The 14,006-nt window shown below is 37.1% G+C and overlaps 1 protein-coding gene across 2 annotated transcripts in view; it reads right to left on the bottom strand.

Moving 5' to 3' along the window:
• The window catches only part of DENND1B (DENN domain containing 1B), a 147,360-nt gene that overhangs the window by 61,878 nt on the left and 71,476 nt on the right, over positions 1–14,006 (bottom strand). The window contains exons 6-10 of one of the 2 annotated variants that reach the window (XM_054285842.1): positions 13,912–13,981; positions 12,839–12,919; positions 10,215–10,274; positions 8,376–8,429; positions 5,251–5,361 (exon numbers count right to left, since the gene is read on the bottom strand). In XM_054285842.1, coding sequence (XP_054141817.1) covers positions 5,251–5,361; positions 8,376–8,429; positions 10,215–10,274; positions 12,839–12,919; positions 13,912–13,981 — 376 coding nt within the window. The remainder of the gene's footprint in view (positions 1–5,250; positions 5,362–8,375; positions 8,430–10,214; positions 10,275–12,838; positions 12,920–13,911; positions 13,982–14,006) is intronic. The other variant, XM_054285843.1, reaches the window with a different exon arrangement.

Below are 14,006 nucleotides of genomic sequence, written 5' to 3' on the forward strand. Positions count from 1 at the left end.
TTCAAGACTGAGACAGCTTTCCAGATCTGGCTGTATATTCTAACCCCACTTTATTCCTAATGACATCCACATCCCACAGCCTCATTGCTGGAAATGTGCTCCCTACAGGTGTCCCAATGGGAACTTAACTGCACCTACAACAGTTTACCCCCCTGTCCAGTTATCTTAGACTGCCTACATATGAACTATAAAAAAAAAATTAAATGCCACTTGTCATTTATTTCCAGTCCAAATGGCCTATCTGAGGCTATATTCCAAAATTAATTCTAATTATGCTTCTGGGAGCACAGTGAGTATCAGCAGAATATCCATTCTGCCCTGCAGGTTAAGGATAAATTCCCATCCATTTCTTGACTTTTAAGAACTAAATTTAGCCCTTGAACACTTCCAGGTCACATGAATTTGAGATATGAATTAAATTTTAAATCTGTAATACTTTTTCCTGAGCAACTACGGACAGTGTGACAAGAGCTGAACAAGACTAATGAGAAAAGAGAATAAAGCCAAGAGTCCAATTCACTGAGGGCATCAGGGGGCGACTGTAGAAAGCTCTCTTCCCATGGAAGCAACAGTAAAAGTGATTCCACAAATGTATGTGTGTGAATTTATATGTATGTGTGTAAATTCAGTGCTCCTTCACCACCAAAACAAATAAATCTGTATCTTTTGTTGATATTTACGTCTGTTTTTTGTAGGGCTACCAAAGAAACCCAGAGGCAGCACCAAGCAGAACTTGTAAGCACCGCGCTCTGAGACACGCCAGGCTTGTATTTCCCAAAATAAATACTGGTCAAAGCAGAGATAACATTTAGACATTTGCTTTAAAGTGTAGCATCCCTTCCACCTGCCAGTGCTGGCTGCAGAAGATCCAATCTAGTTAGCATATTCCTGACAGGCTGCTGAGAAAGCTCCTGTCAGACACTGGCCAGCCGGGTGCTGAGACGGAGCGCACAGCCCCAGCTGACTAGTTAGGGAGAGACGGCAGAGGTACAATTACAGAGGCATATGACAAGCTTTCATGCTTGAGTGACTTGAGAACCGATGACATGGCTTTAAACAGCAATCCTTCCTACCTCCGGTCACAAAACAGCAATAAGTCAACTGATGCACTGTTGTAAAATCATGATTTATTCCTTTGCTTTGAATACATGAGAGTGTGGTATGATGTTCTGGTAGACTACCACAGCAGGTGCACTTGGGGCCAAAACATCTAGGGCCTGCCTCCAGCATGCATAAAATCAATGCTGTAGCTCAGCCTTCCTGGAAAAGCCAATCCCAGCACTTTAATAATTTATAAAAAGGCCAAATTAAAAAATTATTTGTACTGAAACACATACAGCTCCATGCAACTAATAAGAATACATGCAGATGCATTGACGTGTGAGGAAACAGTGCTGTGAAAGAACATACAGCCTGACATTTATTTAGGAAAGGTCTTCCTTTTGCTGCTAAAGTGAAATAACTAACAGCCATCTCTGTGAGTAGATCAATGCCTTTGTTTCATTCATCCTTTCGCTTAATCCAAAGCCACATAATTTGTTTCCCTTTCATAGTTTACTGTTCAAAAGCCAGAAATGGTAATTTTTGCTACAAACAGATCTTACAGAGCATAATCCTCAGGCAAGCTGAATCCATCTCATTCTAACACTAAGCCTGAAGCAAGCTGTGAGGTTGGTGATAATCACATTATTAAAGTGGTTGGAAAGTCTAGCTAATAAAAGAATCAACAGTTAGAGCAAATAATGACCCAGAAGCTACAACAGAATGGAGTGGTGGGAAGTTTCCACTTGTATCTTGGTAGTAATTGGAAGGACTAGCAGACAAATATCTACACCAAAGGAATTTTGAAAGGAGATAAACCCACAAAAAATCAATTTAAGGATTTAAGGGGAGATGCAATGAAAACACAACTGCAATATTCTGAAGATGTACATAAAACAAAATCTGCTTGGCTGAAATAAAATATAAGCTGAAACACTCTAAAAGATGGTTCTTTTTTTCTGTTTTTAGGGTTTCTTTTAATTAAAAAAAACTCTACTCAGCAACTTAAAATAGGCAACCTTATTTTCTTCTGGTTTTTTTCCTCTACAGTAAACCCTTTTAAATACAGCATCATGTTTTGCCCCCTTTTTTCCATACTAGGACTGATCCTTTACTTGAATAAAATGGCAGCATGAAAGTAACAGGGCAGAAATGGTAGACAAAGAATTCCTGAACATAAGTAAGTGCACTTTTCCATTCCTGGCCCTACAAGAAGGGTGAGGAGAAAGTGAGCAAGGCCTTGAATTATGCCTTTTGTTATCAGTCACTGCCCTGAGATAGTGAACCGAAACAGAGCTGATAACTTGAAGGTGACATCACAACCCAGTCTCCATGAACTGACATAAACACTTGATATTCTGTTAACCCCAAAGATAAGACACAACTCCCTTAACAGAAAGTTGTGTTTGACTGCACTTTTTTTGAACAAATAATCTTGTCTGGTATCAAGCTGTAATTCAGGAATATCAAAATAGGAACTTTGTACCAGTCTGCTGTGTTTTGCATGCAACAGCAAAACAGCACAAAACTTGCGCAAAGGATGATGCCCAAATACACTCTATTTGCTTACTGTACTACATCAAGCAATCCCGATGTTAAAGAAGAAATATCTTTTGCCAAAAACACATTTAATCATTCTTGGCAATTCAATTAAATTCTTGCAGGCAATACTGGAAAGTGTTTCATTAACTTTTTAAGCTATATTGCTCTGCAAAGAAGCAAGCATGCATCACCCCTATTCTGTTTATGAAAGACATGAGCAGGCAGCACTGCTGTGAACTGAAGCTCTTAAGAAGTCAGATATATTTTTCTATTTCTTTTTTTATCAGAACTCACTAGTGCAAGTGAAAATTAACCAATCCTGTATCAAAAGTGGGTCCAACATGATGTGGCAGTAATTTTCTTCAGCTATGAGTTAAATAATGCCAATAGACTGAAAAAGCAATCAGAGAAAAAGTAAAGCTGATGTGCTCTCATTTTGGATTTGACCTGCAAGCTACTCTTTACATTCACAGCTTGGGGACACTCTCCAGGACATCCAAACACCACTACAAATGTCTGGAAAGTGACAAAAATTATTTTCAAGTGAAGACACCAGCAAGATGGCTTTTAATTCATTAAAAGGTTAGGAATAAACAGGCAAAGGTAAACAAAGGTAAACAAAATTCTCACCACCAGAATATTCTATCTGTTGTTGTGTAATGGCTTCCAAACAGAAATCTGATCATTTAAATAAGGTGGTCTAGACCAGCACAGTTTAATTCTGGTACTTCCTCTTGTCTTGTCACATCACAGCACTAGAGACCAGCTGAGATGTTCAGCCTAACAAAAACAAGTCCTAAGCAGATCCAAATGTAGGCTGAGAGAACAATTCTAAATCGTGTCGGGCAGACGGACACGTGCTCACCTGCAGAACGAATCTTCCACGAGCTCAGAGCTGCCATCAGGATTCCTATCTCCTCTCCACTGGAGCAGTAAAACAGGGCTGACTGGGGCATCATTGGAGCTGAGCTTTTTAAATGGTTATTCCTTCTTTTCTTTTCCCCCTTTTTTTTCCCTTTAAATACAGCAAGCTCTGTTTCAGACTAGCAAAGTGAAAAAAAATTCTGATTCCCAGTTTTGCTATATCATGTGAGCTTCTGTTAAGACAGCTTCTTTAAAAGGGCTTTCCCTTCAAAATCTATTTGCCCATTCAGGTCTTATTACGATGTGGTAATGCACAATTCTTTCCCTATCCATTTCAGGAAGGGGAGGGGACCATGGAGAGGAGGAAAAAAGCCCCTGTAATAAAACATGGAAATTTCCTAAGAAAAAGTAACATCTTTGATGGTTAAAAAGTCTATCATAGACTAGTCATGTGAAGATTATCTAAATTAATTTAGTATTTATTGTACTGGCTTTCAGTTGTTCACGTGGCCTGTGCTTATAGAATCCCATGTTTGCATCACTCCAGTTCCCAGGACTGACTTGGCTCCACACCCTGCAGAGCACTGGGCAAGTGCTGCCCTTGTGCACTGCCCTAACTGCAGCACTGCCCTAACTGCAGAGATGCCCACCGACCCAGGGACCAGGGTTTACTTTTTTAAACACCATGCTGTTTAAAAAATTAAGGCCATTAAATAATTGCTACTGAATTGTAAAACCTGTCAGCCTTTTACAGCAATTCCGAACCTTCTCTATCTTCAATTTACTTTTGACTCAAAAAAATTGAAAGAATTTTTATCCATTATTTACAATCAAAGAACTCTCACTCCTTACAGCACCTTCAAGTCTTTGAAAACAATATTTTAGTACTATATCCAACCTTACACACCCATGTGTTCATTTATTTGGCAGTGCAATGAGCAGTGCTCAGAAATACAGAACCGATTTTCCACCACAGAGAGCATATTAAACAATATGTTCTAGGCAGTGTTTTTCAAAAAAATTTAGGTAATTGTGCTTAATAGGCTAAAGATTCTGCATAAGAATTATACTCTGTGATTAAAACTTGGTTATAAAGTGAGTGTCTTGTACTGATGAGTATTTTCAAAATACAGGGGATTTTAAAATCTGTAAGATTCTGTGAAGAGTAAAATAAAATGGCATCTGAATACTTATGTACACTTTCCAAACAAAATGCAACATTCTTTTATTAAGCAGCCTAAGCAGGCATAAGGAAGGAAAAGAAACATTTTAATGTGGACATTAGCTCAAAACCTTTAATTAAAAAACTGCTATTTTGAGTTGTGCATTACTGACAGTCTGAAGAGCTGCTCCAAATCAGAGATATTACAGTGTGCGCTCCCAAACCACTCTAACAAAGATGAATCTACCTATTACCAGGTTAGGAGAGCAGCTATTATTAGGGACCCTTGATTTCTTTCAAGTAGCTCCAATGGAATAAGCCACAAGTGAATAATAAAGATCTTATAATAGCTCTTAAGAATTCTTTTTAGGTTAGAAGGCACAGAAATGAACTCAGGAGAGTTAAAGAACTCTCATCTCCTGATAAGAAAAATAATTAACCTGACTTAATGTATCTGAGTAGGTCTTACATAAATCAGACTTTTATACTTCAAGAGCCAGACTAAAACCATATATTAGAAGAGTATGTAGATATTGTCTTATAAGTACACATGGAACATATCTAAAACCACAAAGGTCTGCAGGTCTTTTTGTGAAATGTTCAATATATCCTACTTAAAAGGAGATGTGTGAAGTACTTACAGTGCTTAGTTTGCTGGAGGTAATAATGATTCGTCTCTCATGCAACATACTGGCATAAAGTTGCAGCATGTTGTTCACATCCACAGCAACAAAATATTCAGTGAGGTTTCTCTGTTTGAATAAAAAAATGTTAACAATATAGCAACAGTAATAGTCAAGTGGAACATCTGATGTCTATTACTTGTGAACATTTTTGTCTAATTAGTAGGTGGGAAAAAAAACCAACCCCAAACTATTAAAGAAATCCCTTTGCACCAAAATTTGTTTGCCTTAAAAATAATTAATTGGGCTTTAAAGCAAATGAAAAGTTAACTGTGGTGTAAGCTATTAATATTTTGCTCATTTCATTACACTTGGGACTTAGATTTGTCCTTCCATATTTGCAAATTCAAAAAAATATGAGATTGGGTATTATATCAATATATGCTTTTAAGGTGACCACTACTTCAAGCCCAGGAACAGATCTTCCACCACGGTGGTAACTGTTCTGTCACAGCTAAGCAATAAAACTGCTCCTTTGCCAGGGTCTCCCAAAGTCAACACACTTTACTCCATTTCAAGTTTAGCAAAACAGCTTGTTGAGCAATAACAAGCTTTTGCTTGAGCTGTGTGTGCCAGGACATCAAACATCCCACAGAACTGGTGGAAGGTGCTGGAGTCTTCCTGCAGCCACCCTTTTCACCCCTGCTAAGAATCCCACTGTGGGGCTTCATCAGAGGCAAAGCCACCAGCACGTTCCATTAATAGTTCAGATATCAGAAAAGTGGGGGGAAAAAAGAGAAAAAAGGTGGGGGGATCTCTGTGTTCCAGCTGAATGTAACAATTATTTCTGCAGGGTACAGCACCAGAAACACAGAAGTTCTGACTAAGCTAAAATAGCTACCAGCAAAATTGCCTAGAACAACAGCAAATTTCTGTAAACATTGGAGAACACGTATGAAAATATACTAATACAGCCCTCAATATGCACAATAGTTAATTTCACACATTGATTATCATATCTGCAACCAGAACTGGTATTCATCTCTTCTCAGGGACAACACCGTTACTGAGTGCTCATGTAGGAAGTCTATCAAGAATAGGCCCCAGCAGAAGGACAGACATCAACAGTGGAATTCTACACTAACATTCTACTCTGCATGTGGCCAACACACAGCAGCAAGGTCATCCCGCCCTGAAAGAAACAGCCAGGGCAGGATGAGTAGGAAAAGCTTCCGAGTGGGGTGACTTCCTTTTTGGATATATTGCAACATTAAAGAAAAAAATAAAATTCAAAAGAAAAACAAAGATCCAGTGGTTAATTCAGTTTCATTCAAATTTGTAAACCCACTATTAATTTCAAGACATGGAGTATCAGAGTTATTCATGGTCCACACTGCACAGAATTTTGGAAGAGATTAAAAGCAGAGATTTGGGGCTAGAAATGCTCCGATTTAGGAAAAAAACCTCTAGTCTTTCAAATGTTACTTTTAAGGGGTTATCAGAGGCTGATGCACCATGAGAATCTCAGTCCAATTTACCTTGGACACCCTCTAACACTGCAGTTGATAATGGTCTGCTGATTCTGTGCTGGAAAAGCTGTGCTAAAAACCAGTTCACAAACTTTTACAGACCAATTTGTCTTTGGGAGACAGTCACAGTTATTTCTTTGTTATAGCTGAAAACTTACTGCTCCTGAAATATGTGGGCCTTACAACAAAAGTTTAAAAAAGTCATTTTATTGCTAATTTACTGTAATTAGCTCATCTCTTCACTGCTTGCATGTTCTAACTCTCCATTAGTACCTTACTACTTTGATTCATACTGAAAGGGTTAGACTTTTATTAGTGGAATAAAAAACAATTATAGAAAGGCACCTTATAATTATTTTACCTTTCTCGAACGAGAAAAATAAATCTACATTGGCATCATTGCAAGATCCTTGATCAGCCACATGCTCAGCTAGATGCTTTCCCATATTTTCTTCAATTTAAGCCCATAACACACCTTCTAGCCTCCAAAAGTCTACTTTATTAGAGCACTAAGTAATAAGAGATTCCTTAAAAATTGAGGCATTCAAAGCATAAGGTGAAACAGATGAAAATATACATTTAAAAACTAAGCCCTGCCCTGCCAAATGAGCCCTAGCAACAAATGTCCTCTTTTATCCCTCCATCCAGCAACTTTGCTTGGTTTCTTGAGCTGTAACATGGTCCATGCCACCTCATCAGTGTTTCCCACCAGCACAGATGCACCCTCAGGCCTCCTCTCTGCTACCAGCACCCTCCTGCTCCTCTCCCCGGGTGTTTCCTGGCTCTGGGTGCTTCCCTGGCACACCCCACCCACATCTCCTGATGCCAAGGGGAGCAGCGAGCAGCTCCCTGCTGCCCCAACACCATCATCCACCAGGAACCAGCTCTGGGGCACTGCATGATTTTGGGAGCCCCCACAGCTTCACTTCCAGAAGGAAGTCACTGTTTGACAGTGCAAAAACACACACCTATACAGCCATGCACAATTCCAGATTTAGAGGCTGGAAGGGGTAAAAAGGATCCCTCAAAGCTCTTTTATGAGATGTTATCTAGCTAAACACATCACAGAGAATGTGAGCTGAGATTTCCCATGTGCAATTTACCCACAACACATTCCAGGATACAAGTCTTCATAAAGAAAATAAAAAACCACAACAAAAAAAATCCCCAGACCCCAGTTCCTGATGCTTGGTTAGCATTCAAGTGTAGGCAGGTACAGCATGTTTTCAAAAAGCCTGAAACAATGCCTTCTTGCACAAAAAGTGACTGCATATCTTGATGGGTGAATTTGCAGCTGAGCAATGCAGTGTTTAAAGGGCAAGTATGCAAATAAAACACAAGGTGCAGAAGTAGAATATATTTTATATAAGTAATCCTAGTAAATGCAAAGAAGCCAAGTAACTACAAGCAAAGGGTGGATACAGCAGTGGTCAGAAATGCCCTGTTAATGCTTTAAAATGAGTTAATGAATGCAACAGTAAGTACCAACTAAAGGTTGCAATAAACGACATCAATCATTTCTAAAAACAGTCTTAGGAAAAAAAAAAATCTCTTGATAAAAGCAAAAGTTCAGCCTAGCCCAAAATGAGGTTAAATAAGAAATGGAATACTTACACTTTCAGGGATAGTTGGCAATCCAGTTACATCAGGAGTAATGAAATACGAGTGCTAATTGATGGGAAAAAATAATTAATAATTTATACACACAGGAAAAAAAATTCTTTTCCTAAGAACCCAGCATTTAGGATTTCCAACCCCATCTGTGTTTAAGCAAATAGCGATTTTTCTAATAACATTCTTACTGCTGCTAGACAAAGAATTAAGCAGATCACGACATGAAATGACAAGCTCTGGTTCTGCACAGCACAAAACCAAGGGAACAAAATGCTGGGCTGCAGTTTTGAAATAAAACTGAAATTAAGCCAGCTTTAAATGTTGTCATGAGCCTGAGAGTAGCATTGATTAAATTAAGCATTGAATTAAAAATTGCAACAAAAAATGCTAAATGACAAAATGTAAATTTAGAATGGAAAAGAAACACCACTCACATGAGAAAAATATTTAGAACAGAAATATTATTACTTGATATAAATTCTCTTTCCAAACATCTTTGAACCAAAAAATGTGGTAACAAAAATGCAAGATCTGAAGCCTGAGATCCTGCAATTATGAAATACATTAGCAATTTTATGCATCTTAGTTTGAGGCCATCTAGGATGTAAATATAAAATGGGTTAAACTAAAACCAGATGTAATGTAAATTAACTCACATTAATCCAATGCTCCTATTAGTTATCAGACATCAATTTAGCTCAGTAATTTAAGGCATTTTTGCATATTATTTTTTTTCTCTTTCAAAATTTAGACTGCCTGCATGCTAAATAAATAATTATTGATTTTTAGCTTTTGTTTTCTACAGAATTATGTTGCTTTTTCAGCCTTTTGTTTTTACTGTATATTTTTGCAATTGTAATTAGCAACACAAAGACATAGCTTTCATAGTTTTCAAGTCAAATTTGAAAAAGATATACCAAAACTAAGACTATAAGACTTAAATGTGTCTTGCATTCAAGAAAAAAATAATAATACTATTAAGTCTGTGTAGGAGACTTATTAAACCAGCTTGATACATTTAATAGAAAATTTTCCCCACAAATTAGGTCATTTGGCAATAGTTAAAATTTAAGGAAAAAAAATGGCTTAAAAAAGGCATCCCATAAACATCATACCACTTGCACAATAAATATCACAGGTATTGTTTCCCATCAACACTAGAAAATTTTTTTTCTTCACTCAAGTAGAGGAAAATATTCAGATTAAATTCAGATAGAATGCCTGCATTTTTCAGAAGTATATTGAGAACAGAAAATTATTCCCTATATGTAATAAGGTCACAGAATATTTATCAAAAGATTTCTCAGTAATGAAGTTATTAACTTAGAGAAGTAATTATTTCTAATTAACAAAGTAATAATATTTCACTCATTAAACAGAAAAGGAAGCCAAATCTATGAGAAGCAAAAGCTATTACTGCAGTCATTAAGAGTCAAAAAGCAGCAAAAATACTGTGTTATAGAGTCCTTGCACATCTTTGTGAACTCCCTTAGGAAGATGAATGACCTTGGAAGAGATACTAAATTAATAGCTGTTGTCCTGTACAAAGTTTTCTCTAAAAAGGACACTGGAAAATGCAAGTTTTGCTCATCAGCTCAAGGGTTTGATTTTGATAGCATTTTTTACCAAAGGATTATGACACACACACACATAGCTCTGAAGATGGATTTAAACAGAAAAGGTACATTAATATTAGATTGGTCATTTAGGCCAAAGACAGCAGCAGAATTCCCCAAAGGACAGGGATAAATAAGCCTCAAATCAACAGAGATGTCCTATAGCAAGTGATTATTTCTGTATTATTATAGCTTTTAGATAGTCAGTGCCTTTTAAACTCACCGATACAAGACAAGGCTGTTTTTTCAAAACTTGCTCACTTGCAAAAATCATCTCTTGGTTCTTATGCAAGATGAGAGAAAGATTGAACAGTTGACTTTTGAGTTTTCCAACAAGAAAGGCCAAAGCTGGCTCTACTGTTTGCAATATTCCATGTTTAAAATATTGGCTGAAAGTAAGTTTTATTCCTTTTATTCCTCCCCCATTTGAATTCAGACTTAGTTAGCCTTCCCAATTATGACAACATTTTTAATAAATTAAAACACAAAAAAGTGACCTAAATTATTTTTAAGCTCAGGTTTCATAGAACACATGACTACTTCATAAATTTCAGCTGCAGACTATTTGTTACTGGGACCAACAGGTGAGAGTACAACTTGGTCCCTAAGTGGACAAAGGCATTCTGACCAAAGATTGCTGGGAAACACCACATATCCAGATACTGGATGTAATTTACGCACGGTTATGCACACACAATCCTAAGGACCACTGTGGTCTGCCACCCAAACCCTCCTGCAGTATTCCATGAGCCTTTACCCGGCAGCACATCTGAGTGAATGAAATCTGAACCAGACTGATCCTGGCACAAAGAAAAGCAACTCAGGATGTCATTTCTACAATTATTTTTTAGACTGTAATTTCTTTTTAAGTCTATGACTACTGATGGTTCCAGTCTTTCTGAGGACCAAGAAAAAAACATCAATACCAAAGACTAGAACTGCAAGTGGTAATAAATATTATTACAGAAACAGAGATGCCTTTAGATCCAACAAGCATTGGGATTCCAGCTGACCCATTCCTCCTGCTCTCCCCTATCTGAACCCACAATATTTGCTCTACTGTCCCTGCAGCCAAGCATTTGACAAGAGGTTTGCATTTCAATAGTGATTGTTCAGCAAGAAAGATTACAAAACTCTTTGATATAACTGGGAACAAGGCATAATTGAGGAAAAACAATTCCAAAGTCAGACAACATTGATATAAAACCAACAAGTATCGACTTTATGGCAAGCAATCTGCCATTTCAGTGTAGCTAGCTGTATTCACCAAGACAGCCACGTCCACATTCCCCACAACATTCATTTTGAGGTGAGCAATTTATGGACAAGATGAACTTTGTGAGAAATACAAGGTAAAATATATTTAAAACTTCTTTATGTCCCTCCTCTTTAAGACAGGAGTTTTAAAGGACATTTTATAAAGCATTTTAGAGTTGCCAAATTATAATTGATTGTAACACTACATTTAATGATAGCAAAATATTATTTGAGATAAAGAAGTATTTTTGGCAAAGGTGCTAGGAACTGAAATGTTACACTGACAACAGAAAGAAAAAACATAACAACAGAAACAATTCCAACTGCAGCCTCAAATCCAACTCATTGTTTTGGTGAAAAACAACACACAAGACTGGAATGACTTCCAAATAGTCAATTAGCATTGTACATGGTGGGAAAATATTAGGTCTCTATAGTCTAGTGAAAATACAAGGAATCTGAAATATGAAAAACTAAAATAAAACAAAGGTAGCATTATGTTAAGCAGTTAGGATCAGTAACTGCTGGAACAGAAGTAGCAGACTCCATTTTTCCTGCCTTCGTAACAAGGCCAGATGCTTTTCTAGAATCTGTGCTTACTTCAATTGAAGTATGGGGCTTATTTCTAAGATACATGAGCTAAAAGTCACAAGAAACCACACAAATAAGGTCAAGATAAATAACCTAATGATATTTCAGTGTGTGTGGAAGTGAAGCTTTTACAAAGTCACTACTTCCTGTGTCCTGCAATGTGTGATGGCTCAACCGAGGCCCAGCTGTTTGCACCCTGTGGCAGGCGCAGTAACTGCACAGATGCTGTGAACATGTAAATGGCTCAGAGGCAGCAGAGGTTCTGTGCTGGCTTTGTATTTCACACAAGCTCTATAAAGGTGTTTAAACATGCACTCACAAGCTAATTCTGGTTAAAACTTCAGGACCCATAACAATGACACATCCACTTTTTGATGTTCCTGCAGCAACACCATCTTGCCCCACTATCACCATCCCATCCCACATCACAAAAAGCTGGAGCACAAAAGCAAAGGAGGCCTGGACACGTTATTTCACCGAGATGTGCTTCAAGTTCCACACAACACAGTGTACTTCTACTGCTCTTCCTACAACATTTTTGTATGATTAAGCAAAACTACGAAAAAGAGGAAAAAAGATGGGAAAGCAGACAGCTTTCACAGACTTTTGACCAATCCTGAAACTGTACCTACTCAGACATAAGAGGCAATAAAACTGAGTTAGTGTCTCCTGATGCACAGCAGGAGAAACCAAAATTGTCTACATGAAACAGCTGGAAACACAAAAAAGGAGTTCTAGCACTGTCAGATCCCACTGCAGTTTACTTTCTCATCCATAGAGCAAAATTCAAATTTCTTCTTTATGACTATGACTTTTAGAAAACAACATGAGACAGAGACAGTCTCTACCCTGCACAGAGGGGAAAAAAAGAGGTTGCCCAAGCCAGTTAATGATGGGAAGCAACACAAATTTACTCTTTCAAAGGGCTGAGGTTTCTTTTTCTTTCAACTTTACCTACTATTTCACAGTCAGTAGGAATAAAACAGAAAAAATACTTACCACACTTAAACTGACTAAAGCATTCGCCTTTGGCACAGGATGGCTATACAATGATTTCAACAAATCATTTGAGTCATTTTCCTATAGGGAATACATTTTAAAGTTAATTATTATATAAAAACTAATTACTATTTACTACGCATCAAACTATATATTGACAAAGAGATATAAATATTTAATAACCAAAACAATTGTATTTCTACTACAGTGAAATACAGACCAAAACCAAGCTCTAATTATAGCATTTGTAAGACTTACATATATTCCACTTCTTGGAATCACACAGCTAATACCAAACTTTCCTATTTATATTTTTACACACAATACCATCATTGTTCATGGTCCATTTACTATAATACATAATTATTGCTTACTCTATTCTTCATATATTTTTGAAATGTCAGCTTTTCCAGTCTACAGCATATGGCTAAATAGTGATGCCTTTTTTTAAATTGAAATCTAATACACTAATATAAAGCAGAAAGGTATAGCTTTAATGTTGTCAGTAAAGACAGATGCCAGTAAGTCCTTTGCTGTGGAATCCTGGAATACATCTAATTGCTCATGAATATGCAAACTAAAATATCACAATTCTTCACCAAATGCTGCAAGTAATTTTGTCTTGCTATTTGAGATGTCAGAATTACGAGAGGTAGTTTTTAGTTAACCTGAAGGGTGAAACAGTACATCGTATTTCATACAGTTCTGAACAAAAGTGTCTGCAGCTGATAATCAGATAGTTGCAGAGAGCTACAGTTTACAATCAATACATCATGCAGCTCTCCAGTGATGTGACACTGCTCACACTTCACACAGGACCTGTTTATGCTGAGACTGACACGTTATAAAGGTATATTTTCAGCAGCTTTTCTAGAATAATGTGGGATTCAAGTGACTGTGGAAGCTGTATGTTCAAAGTCTTTGAATTTCAGTAATAGGAATAAAACTTGCTTCTAAATCCTACTAAAATCTTAAACTTTTAAACTGTATAGAATCCCTTTACAGTATTTGAAATGGTGACTAATATTTCAAGGAAAATATTTTACACAAAAAACTAGAATATGTAAAATTACCTGTTCTTTTGCCAAATAATCTGCCAGGGTATTTAGGAGCTTGTAGTATACCTCAAACCATGGTAGGTAACTAAAACAGAAGGAAAAAAGTGTTT

Source organism: Melozone crissalis, unplaced genomic scaffold (genome assembly GCF_028551555.1).
Source record: "Melozone crissalis strain CALT ecotype California unplaced genomic scaffold, PUWL_Pcris_2 ptg000045l_1, whole genome shotgun sequence".
NCBI lineage: Eukaryota > Metazoa > Chordata > Aves > Passeriformes > Passerellidae > Melozone > Melozone crissalis.